General features: G+C 38.6%; 3 protein-coding genes across 3 annotated transcripts; all 3 read right to left on the bottom strand.

Annotated features, from left to right (window-relative positions):
• Window positions 1-3,518: 3,518 nt before the first annotated feature.
• Window positions 3,519-4,991, bottom strand: LOC144423002 (uncharacterized). The gene has a single exon (XM_078113146.1). The coding sequence runs from the start codon at window positions 4,989-4,991 to the stop codon at window positions 3,519-3,521; it is 1,473 nt and encodes a 490-aa protein (XP_077969272.1).
• Window positions 4,992-5,033: 42 nt separating this feature from the next.
• On the bottom strand, window positions 5,034-5,711 carry LOC144423001 (uncharacterized). Its single transcript, XM_078113145.1, has one exon. It carries the CDS (start codon window positions 5,709-5,711, stop codon window positions 5,034-5,036), a length of 678 nt encoding a protein of 225 aa, XP_077969271.1.
• Window positions 5,712-7,420: 1,709 nt separating this feature from the next.
• Window positions 7,421-9,150, bottom strand: LOC120326339 (E3 SUMO-protein ligase ZBED1-like). The gene is made up of 2 exons (XM_078113144.1): window positions 8,288-9,150; window positions 7,421-7,835 (listed from the first exon to the last, which is right to left on the bottom strand). The coding sequence occupies exons 1-2, from the start codon at window positions 9,148-9,150 to the stop codon at window positions 7,421-7,423; spliced, it is 1,278 nt and encodes a 425-aa protein (XP_077969270.1).
• Window positions 9,151-21,882: the final 12,732 nt, after the last annotated feature.

Genomic DNA, 21,882 nt, shown 5'->3' with positions numbered 1-21,882 from the left:
TATAGTAATCGAATGAATAAAAAATCCTTTAGCACTGGTGTGTCACAGTCACAAGATAGTTGTTTACGTTGTAATGGGCTACTCAAAATTGTTGATTGTGAAGAATTCTTAAAGATTTCCTTGGCAAAAAGAAGAAAACTGTTCTGGGATAATTGTTTATGTTATTCTTGTGGAATGAAAATGTTCAAGGGTCATAATGCAAAGTCATGCAAAAACGTGGCTTCTTGCAGAAGGTCATTTGACATGTTTCCATGTTGACAATAAACCAGAACGAACTGAAAGCAATCAATCTTTCTGTTCCGAAGTATGTTCGATAGTTGACCAACATGATGGTGTCGATCAATCCATGATCATTCCTGTATAGGTCAAAGGCAACACTTCAAAAAAACTATTATGTTATGTTACTGTCATCTTGACGGCAAGTCCAATACAAGTTTTATTACAGGCGAGTTGCAACTCGGATTGCAAGGTATTAACACCCAGATATCATTATCTACAATGTCCAGTTGCAATGACTTAATTCGTTGCAGTGTTATTGAAATGTTCAAGTCTCCGGTTATGATCATGAAAATGTCATATTTGTTCCCAAGGTAGATGTGGGCAACACACCAATCTGCCAATAATGGGAGCAGTCGAACATGGAACAATTCACAATACAAAATGTGGAATCGAAACGTTTCAACCGGCCCCTTGCATGGAGGGTATATAGTTCATGATATCAAGGCAACTATGCTAATATTTGTGCTCATTCAAATATAAATAATGATAATTGAATACAATAAGTAACAATTTACATCATATCATAAATACAATATTTATGTGTAGTGACTGAAATGTAATAAATAAGGAATACGAATCAATGAAGGAGTAAAATAGTAAATACAATTTAATATAGAAAAGTTTGTTCAGAGTCTTTTCTTTTTATTGTAATATAAATATATTTATAGAGTGCCTCATTTTGTGTTCTCCCAATATTGCAAAAGCACTGAAGGTCACATCCAGTTTCCATGCGTTACTTCGAGTGAATTTTCTATATATTTTATATAGAATAGGTTTTATATTTTAGACATTGAATGAGATAATGCTCTAATTCTTCTATTTTGCCAGTACATTTGTCTTTAATTGTTCGATTAATTTTTGAAAAATGTTTGTTCAATTTATGACCTGTTTGTAGTATGAATATGTTCATAGTTTGTTGTCGAGTTTCATTGATTGTTGTTAGATAATTTGGGTCAGATTTTTTATGCTTGGTTGCCGTTTGATTTTTTCATAAATCAGGCTCCATTTGTTTTCCATATATTTCTCAATGTCTTTTTTCGTTTAAAATTCAATTGTTGCCAATCGATATTCCTGTAGTATACGCCAGCAGTTCCCAAAGGGTAAGTTGCGATTTGCTAAGTGCGCCCCGAAAAATGGACAGACTTCAAAATGCATACACACAAGTACACATAAACAATTCTAAAATTGAGTTTTATTTATACACCGAATTTTTTTTTGTGTGAAAGCGGCGTGAATTTTTTTTCTAATAATTTGACGTCGCATGAACGAAAAAATTGGGAACCGCTAGTATAAATCTTGCCCCATGCCGGACGTCACACTCTCGTTCACATGGCCAACGTTGTCCTTGGGAGGATAGCGTCGGATGCTTCAGTACCGCTCTTGGACCTTGACGTCGGTAGCGATTGTGAATATTGGAGCGACCGTCTTCACCTATCTGATGTTGGACTGCAGCTTTATATGAAGAACTTGGAGCGTGCAGGCCGGACGTCACACTCTCGTTCACATGGCCAACGCTGTCCTTGGAAGGATAGCGTCGGATGCTTCAGTACCGCTCTTGGATCTCGACGTCGGTAGCGATTGTGAATATGGGAGCGACCGTCTTCACCTATCTGATGTTGGACATCAGCTTTATATGAAAAATTTGAAGCGTGCAGTATCGAAAATAATGGAAAATGGTTCCAATGAAAAGAAAAAGGATTTCTTGTTTATCACCCGAAAGATAATCATGTTCTGTACATTGGTTAACACTAACTTGAGATCAAGCCATCTTCCAATCCCTGAGAAAATTGTCGGGGCAATTTGGGAGGAACACACTAATGATACAAGCGATATTGCAGCATATGCAACTATCGACTGATTGCAGCATGGACTCGGATATACCGAAACTAATGAAATTACCTATCAATTCATTATCTGATTATAACTTCATTCAAAATACGTCTGAAAAAGAAAAAACGGCTTGTAAGTTGAATATTGATTATATGCTGATTATGGACACTGTACGAGGGCCAGAGCCAAAATTCTGCTTGTCGGCTAGATACTTTTCAATAACATTGAGTACAGAGCCGGTTCATAGAGAAACAAAAAATAGAAGAATTAATTATAAAACAGGAAGAATATGTACGCAGAAGTAGAGAAAAGTCTCGAAACAAAGGAGATATTTGATCTATAAAAGAGCAAAATTTGAACAGGCAAAGGAGAAGAAATGCTGTAAAGATGCGGGTTGCCAAATGTAACAGCCGTTCTTTGTGACCTGGACGACACCGACTGCACACTAGATATTTATTAACAGCTCAATAACGCGGTCTTTCAAGCCCCAAGTTTGTATCCTCAATCCAGAAAATCACACAACTCGAAGTATACAGTTGACACGGTTATCTTAATACAAACGTAAAAACAAATCAATACAAAATACTTGCAATAAATAAATAATCATACACAATTCGGCCTTTAGAAAGCCTACTCAAATTTATGAACACAATTATCAAACATAGTTAATTATTAAGTCGAACCAAATTACTATTGAATAACTTGCACTCTTCAAATCAGAAAGAGTTACAAGTTATAACATACCGAATTTGTCTGCTATTCCAGGCTTAAATTATCATAAGTTGAACATGAAATCATTCGTCAATGAAATCCGAACAAATCAATTAAATAAACTATAACTGTAAAAACAATCACAAAAAGGCCATTTAATGCTCATAAAATATCCCTAAAATAGGTCTATGTGGGAAGCCATAATCTACATTATTTAATCATCCTACAGTCAAAACAGAAAGCCAAGGTCGCTGAACAAGTTAAACTTATTTACAAATTACAACTAAACGAGCGCAATTCACTGCAAAAGTAAAGCGCTATCTAAAGCAAATTACCGAAACTATCCATGTCTAAGCGAGACATGTCTGGGCAAGCAATTGCCACGAACTCTCTCTCAATTGTTTCGTAACAAAGTGTGTAGAAGCACACTGTCAATCAAGGGAAATTACGGCGTCAACAATAACAAATAAATTACTACACAAGTTAAACAGACGCAATGTTTAAGTCAATACAAAAATCAAGTGAATGCGATTCTCGATGTAACATTCCCCCAGCCAGATGTTGGAACCCAGTGAAAACATCTTACTCACAAATTTCTTACATCGAGGATATCACACACTTGAAAACATTTTACTCATTAACTCTATGAATCAAGCACAACTTTGCAATTGGCCTTCTCAATACACCCCTGGACGTCTTCACAGAACTTGACGCACAGCTCCAAGTTTATCAGGTGTAGTTTCCATAACACGTCCAGTCTGCCACTTCCCCCTGGATATAGTATTGTCTACAAGTAGCACAATATCACCAACTTCCATATTACGTTCTTTAGAGGTCCATTTCTGTCGTGTCTGAAGTGTGGGTAAGTATTCTTTGGTCCATCTGATCCAAAACTGATCAGCTAAATACTGAATTTGTCGCCATCTTCGTCGAGTGTAACAGTCCTTTTTGTCGAATATGCCAGGAGGTAAATTACTTGTAGGATTCAGTAACAGCAAGTGATTTGGAGTGAGTGGCTCATCATCTTTCGGATCGAAACTTATTGGAGTGATGGGTCTGGAATTCAATTGTGATTCCACTTCACAAAAAATAGTAGCCAAAGCTTCATCTGACACCAACTGATCGTGTAAGAGAGCAACCAAAATCTTTCGAACTGATCGAATTAATCTTTCGTAACATCCTCCAAAATTAGAAGCAGTAGGTGGATTGAATTGGAATTTAATATTCTCCTGAAGCAAAAATTGTCCAACTTTGCTTGAATTCCAAACTTCTATTTCTTTACGTAGGATTTTATTTGCTGCAACGAAGTTACTACCGTTGTCACAGATGAACTTGATTGGTCTACTTCTACGTGCAATAAATCTTCTTAACGCATTTATGAATGAATCTGCATCCATCGAGTATGCAACTTCCAAGTGTACGGCACGAGTTGTCATGCATGTAAATATACAGCCCCACCTCTTGACAGTACTTCGTCCTTGCTTTACAAGAAAATGTCCGAAGTAGTCCACTCCAACATAGGCAAATGGTCTTTCACCTGGTGTGACTCTTTCTTTCGGAAGATCGGCCATGATCTGTTTACTCACAGGTGAACTTCTTCTTCTGATAACAGATTTCACCATAGCGCCTCCTTTAACGATCCAAAATCGTTGTCTCAGAGAAGTCCATGTACTCTCCATACCAGAATGATGTGTAGATACATGATGTTCTCTTATAATCATCTCAGTTACATGATGTTTATGTGGAAGTATAATCGGATGTTTAACATCAAAATCAACCGGTGCATTTCTCAATCTCCCACCAACTCTGATGAAGCCATCTTTCATAATCGGATTGGGTTTATGCAGGAAATTTGCAATCTTCAATCTCTTCAGTACTTGTTTCCCAGATGTACTTCTATGATTGGCTTTCTGCAATGCATCAATAACTTCGCCAAATTCTTGTCTCTGTATGTATTTCAAAATGTCGTCTCCAGCAACTCGCAATTCTTCAACTTCAAGTTTCTCATTGCACTTATAATTCTTCTTCTTCTCATGAAGGTAGTCTTTGAATCGAATCATCCATGCACTTGCTTTTTTCAACTTATACCATGTTGAGAAATATGAAATGAATTTATCAATTGGCTTCAAAGCGGAATCAGAAATATAATTTGAACAACTCGTGGCTTGCATCTTACAAATCCATCAGGAAGCTCAGGTAGCTGCACTGGCGGTTTAGGCCAATGTTCCTCTTGCTCTTGGAGAAATGATGGGTCCCTTCAGCCATCGTTCATTCATCAACGATTGTACCGACAACCCTCTGGATGCATCATCTGCGGGATTCAAATCTGTAGGTACATATCTCCACTGTAAAGCATTCGATCCCTCTTCAATCTTTGCAAGTCGATTTGCCACAAATGTTGGAAATCTTCGTGATGTATTATTAATACTCAAAAGCACGGAAGTTGAGTCTGTCCAAAACATCGACTCTATTTCTTCGAAGTCCAATTCACGTCTCAGGAATAAATCTAATTTGACTGCAAGAGCGGCAGCAGTCAACTCCAGTCGTGGTATTGAAACAGTTTTAATGGGTGCAAGTCGAGCTTTTCCTAAAAGAAACGCAACATGAATCTTCCCATCTTCATTGATTAGTCGCAAATACGATACAGTTCCATAGGCAACTGCAGAGCCATCTGCAAAATGGTGTATTTGACGAGTCACAATATTGCCAAAACCAGAAGGCGCAAAACATCTTTGCATGAATATATTCTCAAGTTCAGGAATATCTTCGAGCCATCTGTTCCACAATAAATTTTCACTATTCAATATTTCATCGTCCCATCCATAATTATTTCGACATAATTGCTGCATCAAAATCCTCGCTTTAAGTATTACAGGTGCCACTATTCCCATCGGGTCAAATATCGAACTGAGTACAGACAAAATCCCTCGTTTTGTTGCGGGTTTTGATTTCACATTAACATCAAATCCAAAACAATCTTCTTGGATATTCCACTTTATTCCGAGTACTCGATCGATCTTTTCAGGTATTAAGTTTACACTTGACGCAGTGTCTGCTCTGTCTTTAGCAGGAATCTCTGACAGAACTTCAGGATTGGAACTTTTCCACTTTGCTAGATGAAATCCTTTTTTTCTCCAGCAATTTATTCGTTTCTCGAACAATATGAATTCCCTGGTCTACAGTAGATGAGCCATTCAGGTAATCATCAACATAAAAATTTCGCTCAACTCCTTTGACAACTTTTTCGTCAAATTCATCTTGGTGATCTTGAGCCGTCTTTTTCAAACTCCAATTAGCACAAAATGGAGATGAGACGCTACCAAATATGTGCCTGACCATAAAATATTCTGATGGATCTTGTGACAAATCACCTCCAGGCCACCACATAAATCGCAATACATTCCAATCCTTTGGGTGCACTTTCACCTGATGGAACATTGCTTCGATGTCAGCCACAATAGCTATTTCTGGTTGTCTAAAGCGGAGAAGAGTTCCAAGTAGAGAATTTGCCGAATCCGGGCCTCTCAATAGTTGGTCATTCAAGGAAGTATTCATGCAACGTGATGCAGCGTCAAAGACAACGCGTACCTTGCCTGGCTTTTGTTCAGAAAACACAGGGTGATGAGGCAAGTACCAAACTGCACCTTTACGGCCAACTTTATATTCATTCGGGATACGTTTTGCAAATCCAAGACTAATATATTTCTCCATAGTATCACAGTACTTCTTTTTCAAAACAGGATCACTCTTCAATTTTCGTTCAATGTACTTTAAGCGTTTCATCGCAACACTTCGATTGTCTGGCAAATCAGGACATCCTGGCTTCCATGGCAATGGTAACTGATAATGTCCGTCCACGATGCGTATTTGTCTTCCTTAGACATTGATGGAATAGGCGACAGTGAAGCGTCTTTAAAATCACTTTCCCACAAACATTTGATTTGCTGACTCAGCAAGTCTTCCTCTTGCACTTGAACGCAATGAATGTGAACATCACTGTTTCTCTCGTGAGATAAAGCTGGTCCAACCAATGACCATCCTAAAATGGATTTCTTCGCCGAAGGTTCATTGTGTTTCCCTCGTCTCTCATCCATTGTTCAAAACGCTTTAGGGACATTTACCCCAATCATCAACATCACGTCTTTACACGGCAGAGTAGGAATCTTCAATCCCTTCAAATGTGCAAAACTTTGTACATCAAATTGTGCTTCATTAGCTTTAACAGGCAGTCTATCAACAGTTAGCACATGAGATAAATCAACACTTTCTCTACCATCAAGTGATTTTACAGTAAAATCAACCGCATAACCATCTTGTGATGTTGGTACCGCATTCACAGTTGTAGGGCTGGGCATTTTCGAATACCTGATGATTTCAGAATCGAATCGAATATTTTTTTCGAATCGAATCGAATCTCGAATACTTATAAAAATTTTACCAAATTAGCAACTACAAAATTACATGTGACTTTTTTTTATTGCAATGGGTCCTTCAGATACATGAAATCCCAAAAACACAAAATCTATCACTCAGTCATTTGCTAAGTTGTCACATATGATAAGAAACATGCTTCATCAATAAGTCAATGGGAAGGAAAAAGTCATATGTCAGAATTGCATTTTAAAAATACAAGAGCTTCCACATGTGATCCGGTGAGGCTTGATCTGAGCTCAGTGGCAGTGTTTCCAGCTGCAGAAAATAATCGCTCACTTGGGGTTGATGTTGCTGTTACACACATATATTTGCCAACAAGCTTGCTCAAGTTTGGATAATCAGCGTTTTGCTCTTTCCACCAAGTGAGGGGGTTTGAACATTCAGAAAGTACTTTGGAACTAAAAAATTTGTTCACTTCATTGGCAACCACTGGGACCTCAGTATCTGCACTGTAATCGGACTCTGATGATTCGAAGGCAAGGCTTATGATGGTTGTCGATTGCTGAACTGAAGAAGATGAAGGTTCAGCTTTTTCAACAACTGTTTGTTCAAATAAGACTGTGAGTTCCAATTCGATTGCACTTTTGAGCCGGAAAAAATAAGCATGTCAAAAAAGAAAACAAACTTTAGCCAGATCAACTAGGAATCCTTATTAAGTATGGCCAAAACAAGCAACATTTGGATAAATTTGAAATTTTATGCATTCAATAAATGACAAGCTTTGAATACAGGAATATTTTAGATTAGTTTTCTTATGGAAATCTGCGAATTAGGAACCACAATTGACATCAAACAAGTCATTGTTCACTAATGTTTATTATACAGTGGGGAAAAAGTCAACTCTATATCTTTAGATATGGTCGATGCAGATATGTCATGAATATCTAATCCTGTCAATGCATTTGAAACATGAAGATACACGAAAATTCAATTTGACCTCATTCCAACCAAAATAACATGCTATGTTGTTTGTCATGTAGGGCAATTTTGTTGGCAAGATAAAAATCTTATTCAGGAAGAAATAACAAGTTACCTGAAGTGACTCCACAGTACGAAGTCCCCGCAGTTTATATCTGGGATCCAGAGCCTTGCCTTCGAGCTGATATCATTAAGATCAATAGGAAATCGCTCCTCCATTTCGCCTTTTACTTTTTGTCTGAACTGCCGAATTACCAAAAGTTCATCATCTTTCTCGCGTGACAGATGTTTTTTCAATCCCTTGATGTATGGATTCTTTATCGATATCGAGACATATTTTTCGCCTCCTAAAAGATCAGTAGCCTCTGCAAAAGGTTCAAGTACTGGAATCAACTGCTTGAAAATCTCCCAGTCCCCAGGCTTGATTGTAAGAGCGGAGGCTTTGGTGGCATTTGTGATATTTTTATTTCCAAGTATAGCCAAAATTGGCCATTGCAATTCCTGCAACCTTACAAGCATGTTGTAAGTACTGTTCCACCTTGTGGATACATCCATTATGAGTCTTTTGGAGGTAAGCTTCATTTCCTCACACTTTTTCCCCAGTGCACTGGTCGCCAATTCACTTCTCTTAAAATGTTGCACTAGTCGTCGAGCTGCTGCAAGAGGTTTTTCTATGCCGTTTATTCCCAATCCTTTGTTTAAACAAAGTTGGAGAGTGTGCGCTGCACAAGCAACACTAGCCCAACCAAATTTTTCATGAAAAATATCTTTGGCTGCCTTCATATTAGATCCATTATCGCTTACTGCTGCACAGACAGCGTGAGGACTAACACCAAAGTCATTGAGAACTTCTTCTACCCACTCACAAATATTTTTTGCAGTATGTCTATCATCCAAAGGTTTCACACTTAACACACATGAACACAGATTAAATTTGACATCAACATAATGGGCTGTAATGCCCAAATATGCTTCCATTTTCACACTACTGCACTAGTCCAAGCATCGAAAGTCAAGCTCATATGCTTAATGTTTTCAAGAACTCTCTTAAGCTCCATCTTTTTTTCAGAATATTCTTCCTCTACACAGCTACACGTCGTGTTATGGTCCTCCGACTCCTCCTGGATGGCAGTGAATAATTTGGTGCAACATGTCCCATTAAGCGCTTGAAATGTGTTCCTTCTATTGTGCTGAGCGGGCGCATATCCTTTACAATAAAATCCACAACTAGAGAAGTAATCTTTTCTTGCTGAGCAGGGAGGATGGGACGAATAAGTTCCAATTTGGACTGTTTACTGGAGGACTCGTCCAAATCACTTCGATTATCAGGGTTCAAACAAATAGTTACATGCCTTCTTTTAATATGGGCTAATAGATTACTAGTGGTAGCATGGTAACTAAGTTTGTCTCCGCATCTCTTGCACACGACGTACTGGCGTTCGTCATCGTCTTTGGCTGGGGGAGTAAAGTGGCGCCAAACGGGAGATTTCCTATTCATCATACCGTACTGTTGCCGAGTACCGGTATACAATATTCTAGAAACCCCTTTAAAAATACACAATAATTCTGCAAAAAAAGCACGCAAATTAGTCTTCTATACCAGGGGTCACCAAACTACGGCCCGCGGCGTCATTTTATCCGGCCCGCGGCGTCATTTATCCGGTCCGCAATAACACGCAAAAATGGCTAAATTTTTTTCCAAGGAAGATTTTCACGAGCATCGTCGTCCTTGTTTATTTCGTAACATTGGCCAATCGGCAAGATGCAGAAAAGTGACGTAATAACACTTTTGTCACCCTGACAGATTTTCAGTCGTGGTTGTAAACAAAACTTCGTTTTTGCGACTTTGAATGCTACCAGTACGTAACGTTTTCTGCGATACACTTGTACACTCGTGGCGCTTGCTTTCGACGAAACTGTTTGTTTTTCGTGCTAAAATAAACGTCGAATGTGCATTTTGTGCTAACAGTACTGTAATCCCTCGCGTACTGCTCCAATTTCAAAAGCCACACTAACTTTTGTACTGCTTTAATGCGGATATTCATGTAGGTATGTTACAAAAAAATTGAAGTTTATCCGATTTAAATAAAAACTGCTCCAGTGGAAAGATCTGAGTAAAAATAGAAAACAATACCAAGTTTGGAATAAACGGTCGAGAAATAACGGAGATATCGGAATTTTAGTACCGCCCGACAGCCAATTTTTTCCATAATGATTGTATTACTTTTTTGATAAGAACTGTACTAAATATGGAAAAATAACACATATCAATCACTAATCTTTCGATGTGCGTCACATCTATGGTATATTGAGATAATTTCAGGATTTTATTCTGGCAACGGTCATTGACACCGCCGAAAGATCGTCGCAAATAAACGCTGAAGTTGTGCATGATAGTTTGACAGTGGTTCATTGTGGGTAATAATTAACGATGTTCTGATTGTACGAACTTCATAAAAATTGGTAAGTATCAAGTTAGACAAGAAATACACACGTCCATATAAATTTTATTGGTGTCCATAGACAATATCAATAATTTGCACTACGTATAACTGGGGCATAATTTTTAAAAGCGTCGAATGTTGGGAAATTTATGCGCTAATGAAATAATTCAAATTCCAAATAATAGTTGTTTATTTTATCTAAATTATGTCAAAATTTCATAGAATTCCAAGCTACAGCAGGCAGTCGTTTTTATGAGCGGTATTTCAACACGGCGTAACGGTACTTAGCAGACGTGATGCGTACATTTTTTGCCGCGGATTTTGTAACATTTCTAATTCATGACAGCAACGTTTTGATAACAGCTAAACTCAGGATAGTTGTCTAGATATAGAAATGTTGTTAATTTTTTTTCCTAGGATGTTCTCGATCTATATTCTGCGATATTACCAACTTTTGTGAATTTATTGTATTGCATTGACAAAAATATTCATCCGGCCCGTTTCAACACAATTTGAGTCACACCCGGCCCGCGGTCAAAAAAGTTTGGTGACCCCTGTTCTATACCTTCTCACTTGCAATGTCGGCAATCACAAAAACATACGCAAGTGTAAAACTGCCTGTCCTACAACTGCCTATCCTAACTGACGGCGCAACCGATCTTCCCGCATTCTGAACAAATTACGCGCCATAAAAGCGTGCGTGACAAAATCACGCCGGCGTAGCACGTGCGAGAGATAATATGAGAGAGAAGCTCGGCCGTTTGTCCTGCTCACAGCTGAGAGAGGGCTTTGGAGAGGTGCAAGTCTGGACATGTTCAAACGCCGCCTACAGATGTGAGAGAAATAAAAAAAAAAAAACAGCGATCGAAATGTCCCGCCGAGAGATGGCTCCACAAAAAAAAAATCGTTAAATCGCCTCGACCATTGGTGGACAGAAAAAAAAACAAGATGGCGGCGATTCGAAATTCCCGTCTGAACCGATTCGAATAATTTACTATTCGATTCGAATATTCGATTCGAAATGCCCAGCCCTACACAGTTGTCAACGAAAACTGCATTTTCTTGCCTCTCAACTTCAATAGATCAAGAAGTCGCTTATCACACAAGCAGGCAGTAGAACCTTCATCTAGAAATGCATACGTTTCTATTTCTCTTCTGTTGGCACAGATCTTGACAGGTACAATATTCAAAAAACATCCTGCTGAGCTTTTTAAAGTCGCATATGCTTCAACTTTTGACTCATGCGTACCAGCAGCAATTTCTGTCTGGGTACATGTCTCTTTTTCTCTTCTGTGCAATAACGTATTATGTTTCAATCTACACCCGTCAACAGTACAAGCAGGTGGTTTACGACAATTTCTCGACATATGACCATATACAAAACAATTATCGCACAATCTTGCCTTTCTAACAATCTTCAAGCGGTCACCGTGTGACTTCTGCAGGAATTTGCAACAGTCAACAAGTTTGTGTGACGTCTTTAAACAGTCAGAACAGACCTCTCTTCCCTTTTCAATATGTTTTGCACTGGTAACACTGCTGTCAACAGCTGAAGTCACAACAGTAGAATGAGCGTGAATCTTTCGCCTATTCGATGATTGAAATCGTAAACGATATTGCTGTTCTTGCTCCCTTCGAGCTCTCAAGGCTTTTCCATAAGGCGTATTTGCAGCCGCAGCCTTTTTCTTCATAAATCGAACAAGATCTTTAAATCTCACTTCTCTATCTTGTCCATCTAATTCTGCCACTGATTCTTCCCAGTTGTTCTGCAACTTGAGAGGAAGTCGTAATACGATGGACAAAATAGTATCAAAATTATCCAAATCCCCAAAATATTTCAAATGTGTCAAAGTGACTAAACATTCTTCTAATGTTTGAGAAAGACGTAACAAACCTTCGTTATCTCCAGGTTTCAACCATGGTCCTTTAGTCAACTTTTCTGAATATTTCCTAGCCACAAGCATTGGTCGACCGTATGTCTTTCTGAGCAAATCGCATGCCTCTTTATAACCTTCGTCGGGTGGCAACATTGTACAGTGCATAATCAGTTCCCTCGCATCACCTTCGCAGTATTGTACCAAATATGACAACTTTGTAATTGTATCATGTACTCTTCTATCAATATTTAGGTTGAAGTTAGTGATAAACCGGACATATTCAGTCTCTATTCCACTAAAATGCAATAACTCAGGTCGAGGTCTATCAATTCCGTCTTGCAACATAGATGCCATATTGCCCAATAAACTTTCCACATTTGGTGCCGATTGATCATGCGTGTTTCTTTGTTGTGGGATGTGTGGTTCTGTGTACGGAGGTCGGTTCACTGATTCATACTGATCAGGAATATTCACATTCACAGCATCTCGCACATTATCAGTAGAAGCAGGTCTTCTAACATTTAGTACAGGATTTTCCATTCTGACTCGAGATTGTGATAACAAATCTAATGCTGGCAATTTAGGTCTCACATCAGGAGGCTTTAATACTGGAACCACTATTTCATTCGACTCTTGGATTTGATTAGGTGAATGTGAACGAGACATATTTTCATATAATGACATACCTTCACCTCCCTGCGAAGCATTTTCCCATACATCGGCAGCTATACAGGCTGATTCATATGCATGCTTCAATTCCAAACGCTTTGTTCCACTTTGAGCATCCTCTTCGATTTCTCTAGCTCTTATTTCAGCGTCACGTTTGAGCTTTTCAGCCTTCATTCGGGCTTCCTGCTCTTGCTTTCTAGCATTTTCCATAGCTTCACGTTCCAACCTTTTAGCATTTTCTGTAGCTTCACGTTCCAGCCTTTCAGCTTCAATTTGGGCATCCAATTTCATTTTCTCTGCTGCCATTTTCGCATCAATTTCTCGCTTTTTTGCGGCATCTTTATCTACTTGCTGCCAAACACTAGCATGAGCAAGTTCTCTAATGGCAATAGCTTCTGTACGTTTAGTACTCGAACTTGAACTGGCACATGAACGACGGGAACTTTTTCCAGAAATTACAGAGCGTGCTTCAGGGCTATGTGTCGATGATTTATGACCATCAGCGTCACTCTTTTTGAACCAATCACGTAAGTGCACATTGAATTCTTGAAACTCGTGCAGTTCACACTGGAAATATTCACTGACATTTCTTCGATCTTCTTCAGAACGTAAAGTACTCACATGAATTTCATGAGCATTTGAATACTCGGTGAACCGTTTGTCAATGTCAGCACTTTTCAATTTCAACAAATCTCGATTTTTGTAGTCTGACATAAGTCTCTCAGCATCTTGATATAATTCCTTTATACGAGCACGTAACTCTTCTAAATTTGATTTCGAAACAGATTGCGCATCCATAATGTACAATAACAGTGCTCATCAAACATGAAACACAAAAGTTTAAATGTTCAACACTAGGATGATTTCTTCAATTTTGACGATTTACCGAACTCCTGCCGGCATTCGACGATACTTTAGTTATGCAAATCAGATGACTTTATTTGCATAAATTTGATAACTTTATTTGCGGAAATTCGATAACTTTAATGTAACAGCCGTTCTTTGTGACCTGGACGACACCGACTGCACACTAGATATTTATTAACAGTTCAATAACGCGGTCTTTCAAGCCCCAAGTTTGTATCCTCAATCCAGAAAATCACACAACTCGAAGTATACAGTTGACACGGTTATCTTAATACAAACGTAAAAACAAATCAATACAAAATACTTGCAATAAATAAATAATCATACACAATTCGGCCTTTAGAAAGCCTACTCAAATTTATGAACACAATTATCAAACATAGTTAATTATTAAGTCGAACCAAATTACTATTGAATAACTTGCAGTCTTCAAATCAGAAAGAGTTACAAATTATAACATACCGAATTTGTCTGCTATTCCAGGCTTAAATTATCATAAGTTGAATATGAAATCATTCGTCAATGAAATCCGAACAAATCAATTAAATAAACTATAACTGTAAAAACAATCACAAAAAGGCCATTTAATGCTCATAAAATATCCCTAAAATAGGTCTATGTGGGCAGCCATAATCTACATTATTTAATCGTCCTACAGTCAAAACAGAAAGCCAAGGTCGCTGAACAAGTTTAACTTATTTACAAATTACAACTAAACGAGCGCCATTCATTGCAAAAGTAAAGCGCTATCTAAAGCAAATTACCGAAACTATCCATGTCTAAGCGAGACATGTCTGGGCAAGCAATTGCCACGAAGACTCTCTCAATTGTTTCGTAACAAAGTGTGTAGAAGCACACTGTCAATCAAGGGAAATTACAGCGTCAACAATAACAAATAAATTACTACACTAGTTAAACAGACGCAATGTTTAAGTCAATACAAAAATCAAGTGAATGCGATTCTCGATGTAACACCAAACACAGGTTGATAAAAAACAGGTTAAGTAAACCATACTCTATTCAAGAGAGTATGACATTTGTGAATTCTGCAAGAGCAAAGCGAATGACAGAATAATACACACTACATTGCCCAGTACACCAAATAGACAAAAGGCAGTAGTTCGAAATTCTTGTTAAAGGACAACAGGGCAATCCATCAACTGGAAATAAACTGGGCATATCAGAAACTACAGTCTGTGCAGTTGCAGATTTTCATATTCGTGACGATACCAGCCTGCAAACACCTGGTAAAAAGGTTGGCACATCGATGAAAAAAAGATGAGTTTAATGAAAAGCTATAAATACGCCACTTACATCCAGAATCGCAGAAATATATCAAATTTTTTGTGGTGACTTCCCGCATGTAAAGATAGGACGTCGTAGGTTTGCAGAACTTCCAGATTGAGAAAGGTTCAGGAGGGGGGTGTAAATGATCTTCTGAAGCACGTATACCAAATGTTACCACAGTTTTTGGAACATTTCAACATTAGAAGGCAGCAGTCTATGCCTCAATTTCTGAGAAAAAATTTTGTCACTATTACCTTGTTTTATCACTTCTGTCAAAATTTGGTCAGATAGAACCAGCTCCCAATTTAAGAACAGATATGTTTTAGTTTCTTTCTCCTCATTGGAAAATTTGCATAATATATCAATATCCCGGAATTTTTTTTCGCTACATCAGACGGCAACATCGACGTTATCGGTGGTTCGATTAAAAGTTATGTGTGTAACCAAGACCGATGCAAAAAGCATCATGTTATCGATGCAAAATCTTTCACATAAGCTATTCACAGAGTTTCTATCGAGGTTCAATTGTGAAAAGACTGGCAAATTCTCCCCGGAGAATGGAATAGTTAAACTGATTGGAAGAAGCCAATTCAATGAACATAAACGAAAAAACTGTCTGAATCTTGAAGGGCAGTTATGAGTATTGTCCAAAAACATTTGTATCCATTCACATCTGACAACTTCTAAAACTCACTCTTTTTAACGCTCGAAGAGGGAGTGGGCCATGTAGACTTCGTATAAGCGTTTGGTGAAATGCTGAAACAGAGGAATGGGTTGACTCTCTGGCGCTTAGAAAAAACTGCTGAATACTTTCAAAATATTGTACCAACGTCGGAACGATTGTGTGGTACCTGACTGCAATTCTGCATTAAATATCTTCGCAGACCCAAACATTCGAGGAGATTCTGACATAAATGATCTGAACATGTTTCTTTTCTTTTCACTCGATCATGCTGGTGAATGGCATAGCGGGTTGTGGATGGGGTAGATTCTCATATCACACCCACAGCAATACGCCAGCAAGCCTCCACTTTATATGCTAGCGTGGACATACTGGAAAATCAACGAATAGTGTTTTTAAGCACATAGGACACACAGAAGATATTAGAGAAAATGTATACCAGTGCCCACTCGGCATCCAAGAGGCTACAAAGGTGGGAAGCTACTCTGCTTCCTTAGATGGCAGGCAAGTCCAAGGTGGAAAATCCATTACGTTATTGTTATCATATCTTGGTGTCGATAAATAATTTTAATCCAAAGGCGGAAAAGTCAGAACTAACAAGAGATCTAGAGAAAAGAAATAGTGTAGAAGAAAAATCTTCTGCAATATCACAAGTTGTGCAATTGGAGATGCGAAGGCCAAGGTATAAGAAATGGTGACCCAAAGCCTTTCGTGAAGTGCTTCCCAAGATGCCATTTCTACTGGTATTGTAAATGTTGGCTGTTTTTGTGATTCTTTGCCAGCCCCTAATGTAAATTTATGTCCATCAGTGCCTACTGTTTTCAATGTATCCAGTTTTGCTAGTGCTCCTTTTACCTATCGTACACAATACACTACTGTGTCTGTCAATTCAGGCAGCTTGCCTTCTCATTGGAATGTTAATAATATCTCTGTTCCCACAGTGAATAGTGCTGCACTTTCTCCACAGATCTGCAATCTTTCCCCTGATATATCCAATTTAGTGAGTAGTATTTTATCAGTCCAAAGGGCCCCTGTAGCCAAAGTTAGGGTGTTTGATGGGGATTCATTGCAATATCCACAATGGGAGAGCTCAATTAAAAAGCTAGTTGAGCAAAGGTTGCTTGATGATGCAGATAAAATGAATCTGCTTAAACGTCACTTAACTGCTGAACCCAAAAATATGGTTGAAGGTTTGTTTTTATTACAATCTGCGAATTTGTATGAAAAAGCTTAAAAGATCGCTATGGCGATGACAGTGTCATTAGTGTGGCCTTAAGAAAAAAACTGTCATCATGATCTAAAATTAGGCCAAATGATGTAAAAGGCATGTTGGCATTTTCTGATTTCCTTCACCAAATTGTTGAAGTCGAAGGATTTAAAAGTTCTCGATTCTCCTGCAGAACTATGTGTGTTAATCGAAAGACTTTTGCCTCCTTCATTGTTTAACAGGTGGAAAGAGTCAATATATGAAGTGTAAGCTCAATGTAAAAACCTCTGATAACTTAGAGGTAAACTGCTCCAAATAACCCCTTTTCGAGGAGTTTGCAAAAATTAATCTAAAACTTGCATTGGTCCATTGTCCTGAGATGACAGTTTTCGACAACGAATGAATAATGATTAAAAATTCTTTAATCACTAATGTTTAATAAGATAGTTGCTAACATTGTAATGGGCCACACAAAATTGTTGATTGTGATGAATACTTAAAGATTTTCTTGGCAAAAAAAAGGAAGCTGTTTTGGGATTATTGTTCATGTTATTCTTGCAGAATGAAAATAATCAAGGGTCATAATGCAGCAAAGTCATGCAACAACGTGGCTCCTTGCACAAAGGGCAATAAAGGTCATTTGATATGTTTTCATGTTGACAATAAACCAGAACAAACTGAAAGTAATCAATCTTTCTGTTCCGAAGTATGTTCAATAGTTGACCAACATGATGGTGTCAATCAATCCATGATTATTCCTGTACGGGTCAAAGATAACACTTCAAAAGAAGTGTTATGTTACTGTCTTCTTGACGGCCAGTCTAATCCAATTTTTATTACAGGTGAGTTGCAACTAGGATTGCATGGTGTTGACACCCAGATATCATTATCTACATCAGGAGTTCTCAACCAGCGGGCCGCATGCGGCCCGCCGATGCTGCATATTTTGCGGCCCCCCAAAGATCTTTGATGAACCCAAACATATATCATAATATCCGCGGCGTAATATAAAGGCATATCCATCTGGTTGCGATCTTAGGAAAAAGATTTTAAAGCACTTGTGAACAGAATGACGACTCAGAACTCTCATTGAGAATAAAACAATTGTAAAACGTTTTTGTAATTGAAAAACATTGTTGCTGTTAGGTATAATTATATTTTTTCATATGTTGTAAAATTCTGTCATAGTTCTCGTTAGGGGAGAAGTTGCAACTGCAAACTTACGAGGCCTATCCATTAACTATGTTTTCAAATGCATAAAAATGAAAACAAAAAGCATATCAAACATCAGTACCGGACTAATAAATGAATTAAATAGTACAAATACAAGTTAATAATATTCTGTGGCCCGTCGCATCTTTTGTGATCAAAATGTGGCCCCTTTACCTGGAAAGTTGAGTACCCCAGATCTACATTCTACAATTTCCAGTTGCAATGACTTAACTCGTTGCAGTGTTATTGAAATTCTCAAGTCTCCAGGTATGATCATAAAAATGTCATATCTGTCCCCAAGGTAGATGTGGGCAACACATCAATCTGCCAATAATGGGAGCAATCGAACATGGAACAATTTACAGTGCAAAATGTGGAATCAAAACGTTTCAACCGGCCCTTTGTATGGAAGGTATGTAGATCATGATGATAGACCTATGTCTGCGGCTCTGGTGACTCAGTTCCTGTCATATCACGGCAACTATGCTAATATTTGTGTTCATTCAAATATAAATAATGATAATTAAATACAATATTCATGTGTAATGACTGAAATGTAATAGACTAATGTAATAAATAAGGAATACAAATCAATGAAGGGGGAAAATAGTAAATACAATTTAATATAGAAAAGTTTGTTGAGAGTCATTTCTTTGTTTGTAATATAAATATATTTGTAAAGTACCTCATTTTGTGTTCTCCCAATATTGCAAAAGCATTGAAGGTCACATGCAGTTTCCATGCGTTACTTCAAGTACATTTTCTATAAGTTTCATATTTTGGGCATTGTATGAGATGATGCTCTAAGTCAGGGGTTTCCAACCTTTTCTCTGTCAAGTACCCCCCGAGTCACGAAAAAATCAACGCGAACCCCCAAAGTCACGAAACAGTCAACGCGAACCCCCAGTAATCATACATCAAACTAAATTGTGATATATTGACTTACAATTTGCTGCAACGACTGCTAAGCCGTACATTTCACATTTTTGCGTCACAATCACAACAACGCAAGATCAGGGAAAATGTACGCTGAGTTTCAATTGGCACATATTTTCCTCTTGTAGTTACTTTCTTTGTTGAAGGATATAAAAAAACGCAACACACGAAAACTCGACTGTCATCCAAGTACCCATGGAAATCCGCGAACCCCAGGTTGAGAACCCCTGCTCTAAGTCTTCTATTTTTCCAGTACATTTGTCTTTAATTGTTCGATTAATTTTTGAAAAATGTTTATTCAATTTACAATGGCCTGTTTGTAGTCCGAATATGTTCATAGTTTGTTGTCGAGTTTCATTGATTGTTGTTAGATAATTTGGGTCAGATTTTGTTATGCTTGGTTGACGTTTGATTTTGTCATAAATCAGGCCCCATTTGTCTTTAATATAGGCTATTTCTCAATGTCTTTTTTCGTTTGAGATTCAATTGTTGCCAATCGATATTTCTGTAGTATACGCCAGCAGTTTCCAAATGGAAGTGGCGATTTGCTGAGTGCGCCACGAAAAATGGACAGACTTCAAAATGCATACACACAAGTAGACATAAACAATTCTAAAATTGAGTTTTATTTATACACAAAATTTTTTTCTCTAATAATTTGACGCCGCATGAACGAAAAAAATGAGAATCGCTGGTATAAATCTTGCCCCAGGCCGGACGTCACACTCTCGTTCACATGGCCAACGTTGTCCTTGGAAGGATAGCGTCGGATGCTTCAGTACCGTTCTTGGATCTTGACGTCGGTAGCGATTCTGAATATTAGAGCGACCGTCTTCACCTATCTGATGTTAGACTGCAGCTTTATATGAAGAATTTGGAGCGTGCAGGCCGGACGTCACACTCTCGTTCACATGGCCAACGTTGTTCTTGTAAGGATAGCGTCGGATGCTTCAGTACCGCTCTTGGATCTTTACGTCGGTAGCGATTGTGAATATTGGAGCGACCGTCTTCACCTATCTGATGTTGGACTGCAGCTTTATATGAAGAATTTGGAGCGTGCAGGCCGGACGTCACACTCTCGTTCACATGGCCAACGCTGTCCTTGGAAGGATAGCGTCGGATGCTTCAGTACCGCTCTTGGATCTCGACGTCGGTACCGATTGTGAATATTGGAGCGACCGTCTTCACCTATCTGATGTTGGACTGCAGGTTTATATGAAGAATTTGGAGCGTGCAGGCCGGACGTCACACTCTCGTTCACATGGCCAACGTTGTCCTTGGAAGAATAGCGTCGGATGCTTCAATACCGCTCTTGGATCTTGACGTCGGTAGCAATTGTGAATATTGGAGCGACCGTCTTCACCTTATCTGATGTTGGACTGCAGCTTTATATGAAGAATTTGGAGCGTGCAGGCCGGACGTCACACTCTCGTTCACATGGCCAACGTTGTCCTTGGAAGAATAGCGTCGGATGCTTCAATACCGCTCTTGGATCTTGACGTCGGTAGCAATTGTGAATATTGGAGCGACCGTCTTCACCTTATCTGATGTTGGACTGCAGCTATATATGAAGAATGTGGAGCGTGCAGGCCGGACGTCACACTTTCGTTCACATGGCCAACGTTGTCCTTGGAAGGATAGCCTCGGATGCTTCAGTACCGCTCTTGGATCTTGACGTCGGTAGCGATTGTGAATATTGGAGCGACCGTCTTCACCTATCTGATGTTGGACTGCAGCTTTATATGAAGAATTTGGAGCGTGCAGTATCGAAAATAATGAAAAAGGGTACCAATGAAAAGAAAAATGATTTATTGTTTATCACCCGAAAGAGAATCATGTTCTGTACATTGGTTAACACTAACTTGAGATCAAGCCATCTTCCAATCCCTGGAAAAATTGTCGGGGCAATTTGGGAGGAACACACTAATGCTACAAGCGATATTGCATCATATGCAACTATCGACTGATTGTAGCATGGACTCGGATAAACGGAAGTACTGAAATTACCTATCAACTCATTATCTGATTATAACTTAATTCAAAATACGTTCAAGTCTGAAAAAGAAAAAGGGACACTGTACGGGCCACGGGGGCCAGAGCCAAAATTCGGCTTGTCAGCCAGATACTTTTCAATTTCAATGACATTAAGTACGGAGGCGTTTCATAGAGAAACAAAATATGGAAGAATTAATTAACGCAGAAGTCATTTATGAAAGAGCAAAATTGTATTAGGCAAAAGAGAACAAATGCTGTAAAGATGCCAAACACAGCTTAAAGAAAACCATGCCCTGTTCAAGAGAGCTTTGGCATTTGCGAAGGCTTCTGCAAGAGCAAAGCGAATGACAGAATGATACGCACTGCATTGCCTAGTACACCAAATAGACAAAGGGCAGTAGTTCGAAATTCTTGAAAAAGGACAGCAGGGCAATCCATCAACTGGAAATAAACGTGGGATATCAGAAACTACAGACTGTGCTGTTGCAGATTTTTATAGTCGTGGCGATATCAGCCGGCACGCACCTGTTAAAA

The sequence above is a fragment of the Styela clava genome, chromosome 5 (assembly GCF_964204865.1).
Source record: "Styela clava chromosome 5, kaStyClav1.hap1.2, whole genome shotgun sequence".
In the NCBI taxonomy this organism is placed as follows: domain Eukaryota; kingdom Metazoa; phylum Chordata; class Ascidiacea; order Stolidobranchia; family Styelidae; genus Styela; species Styela clava.
This window is presented reverse-complemented; position numbering and strand designations above follow the sequence as displayed.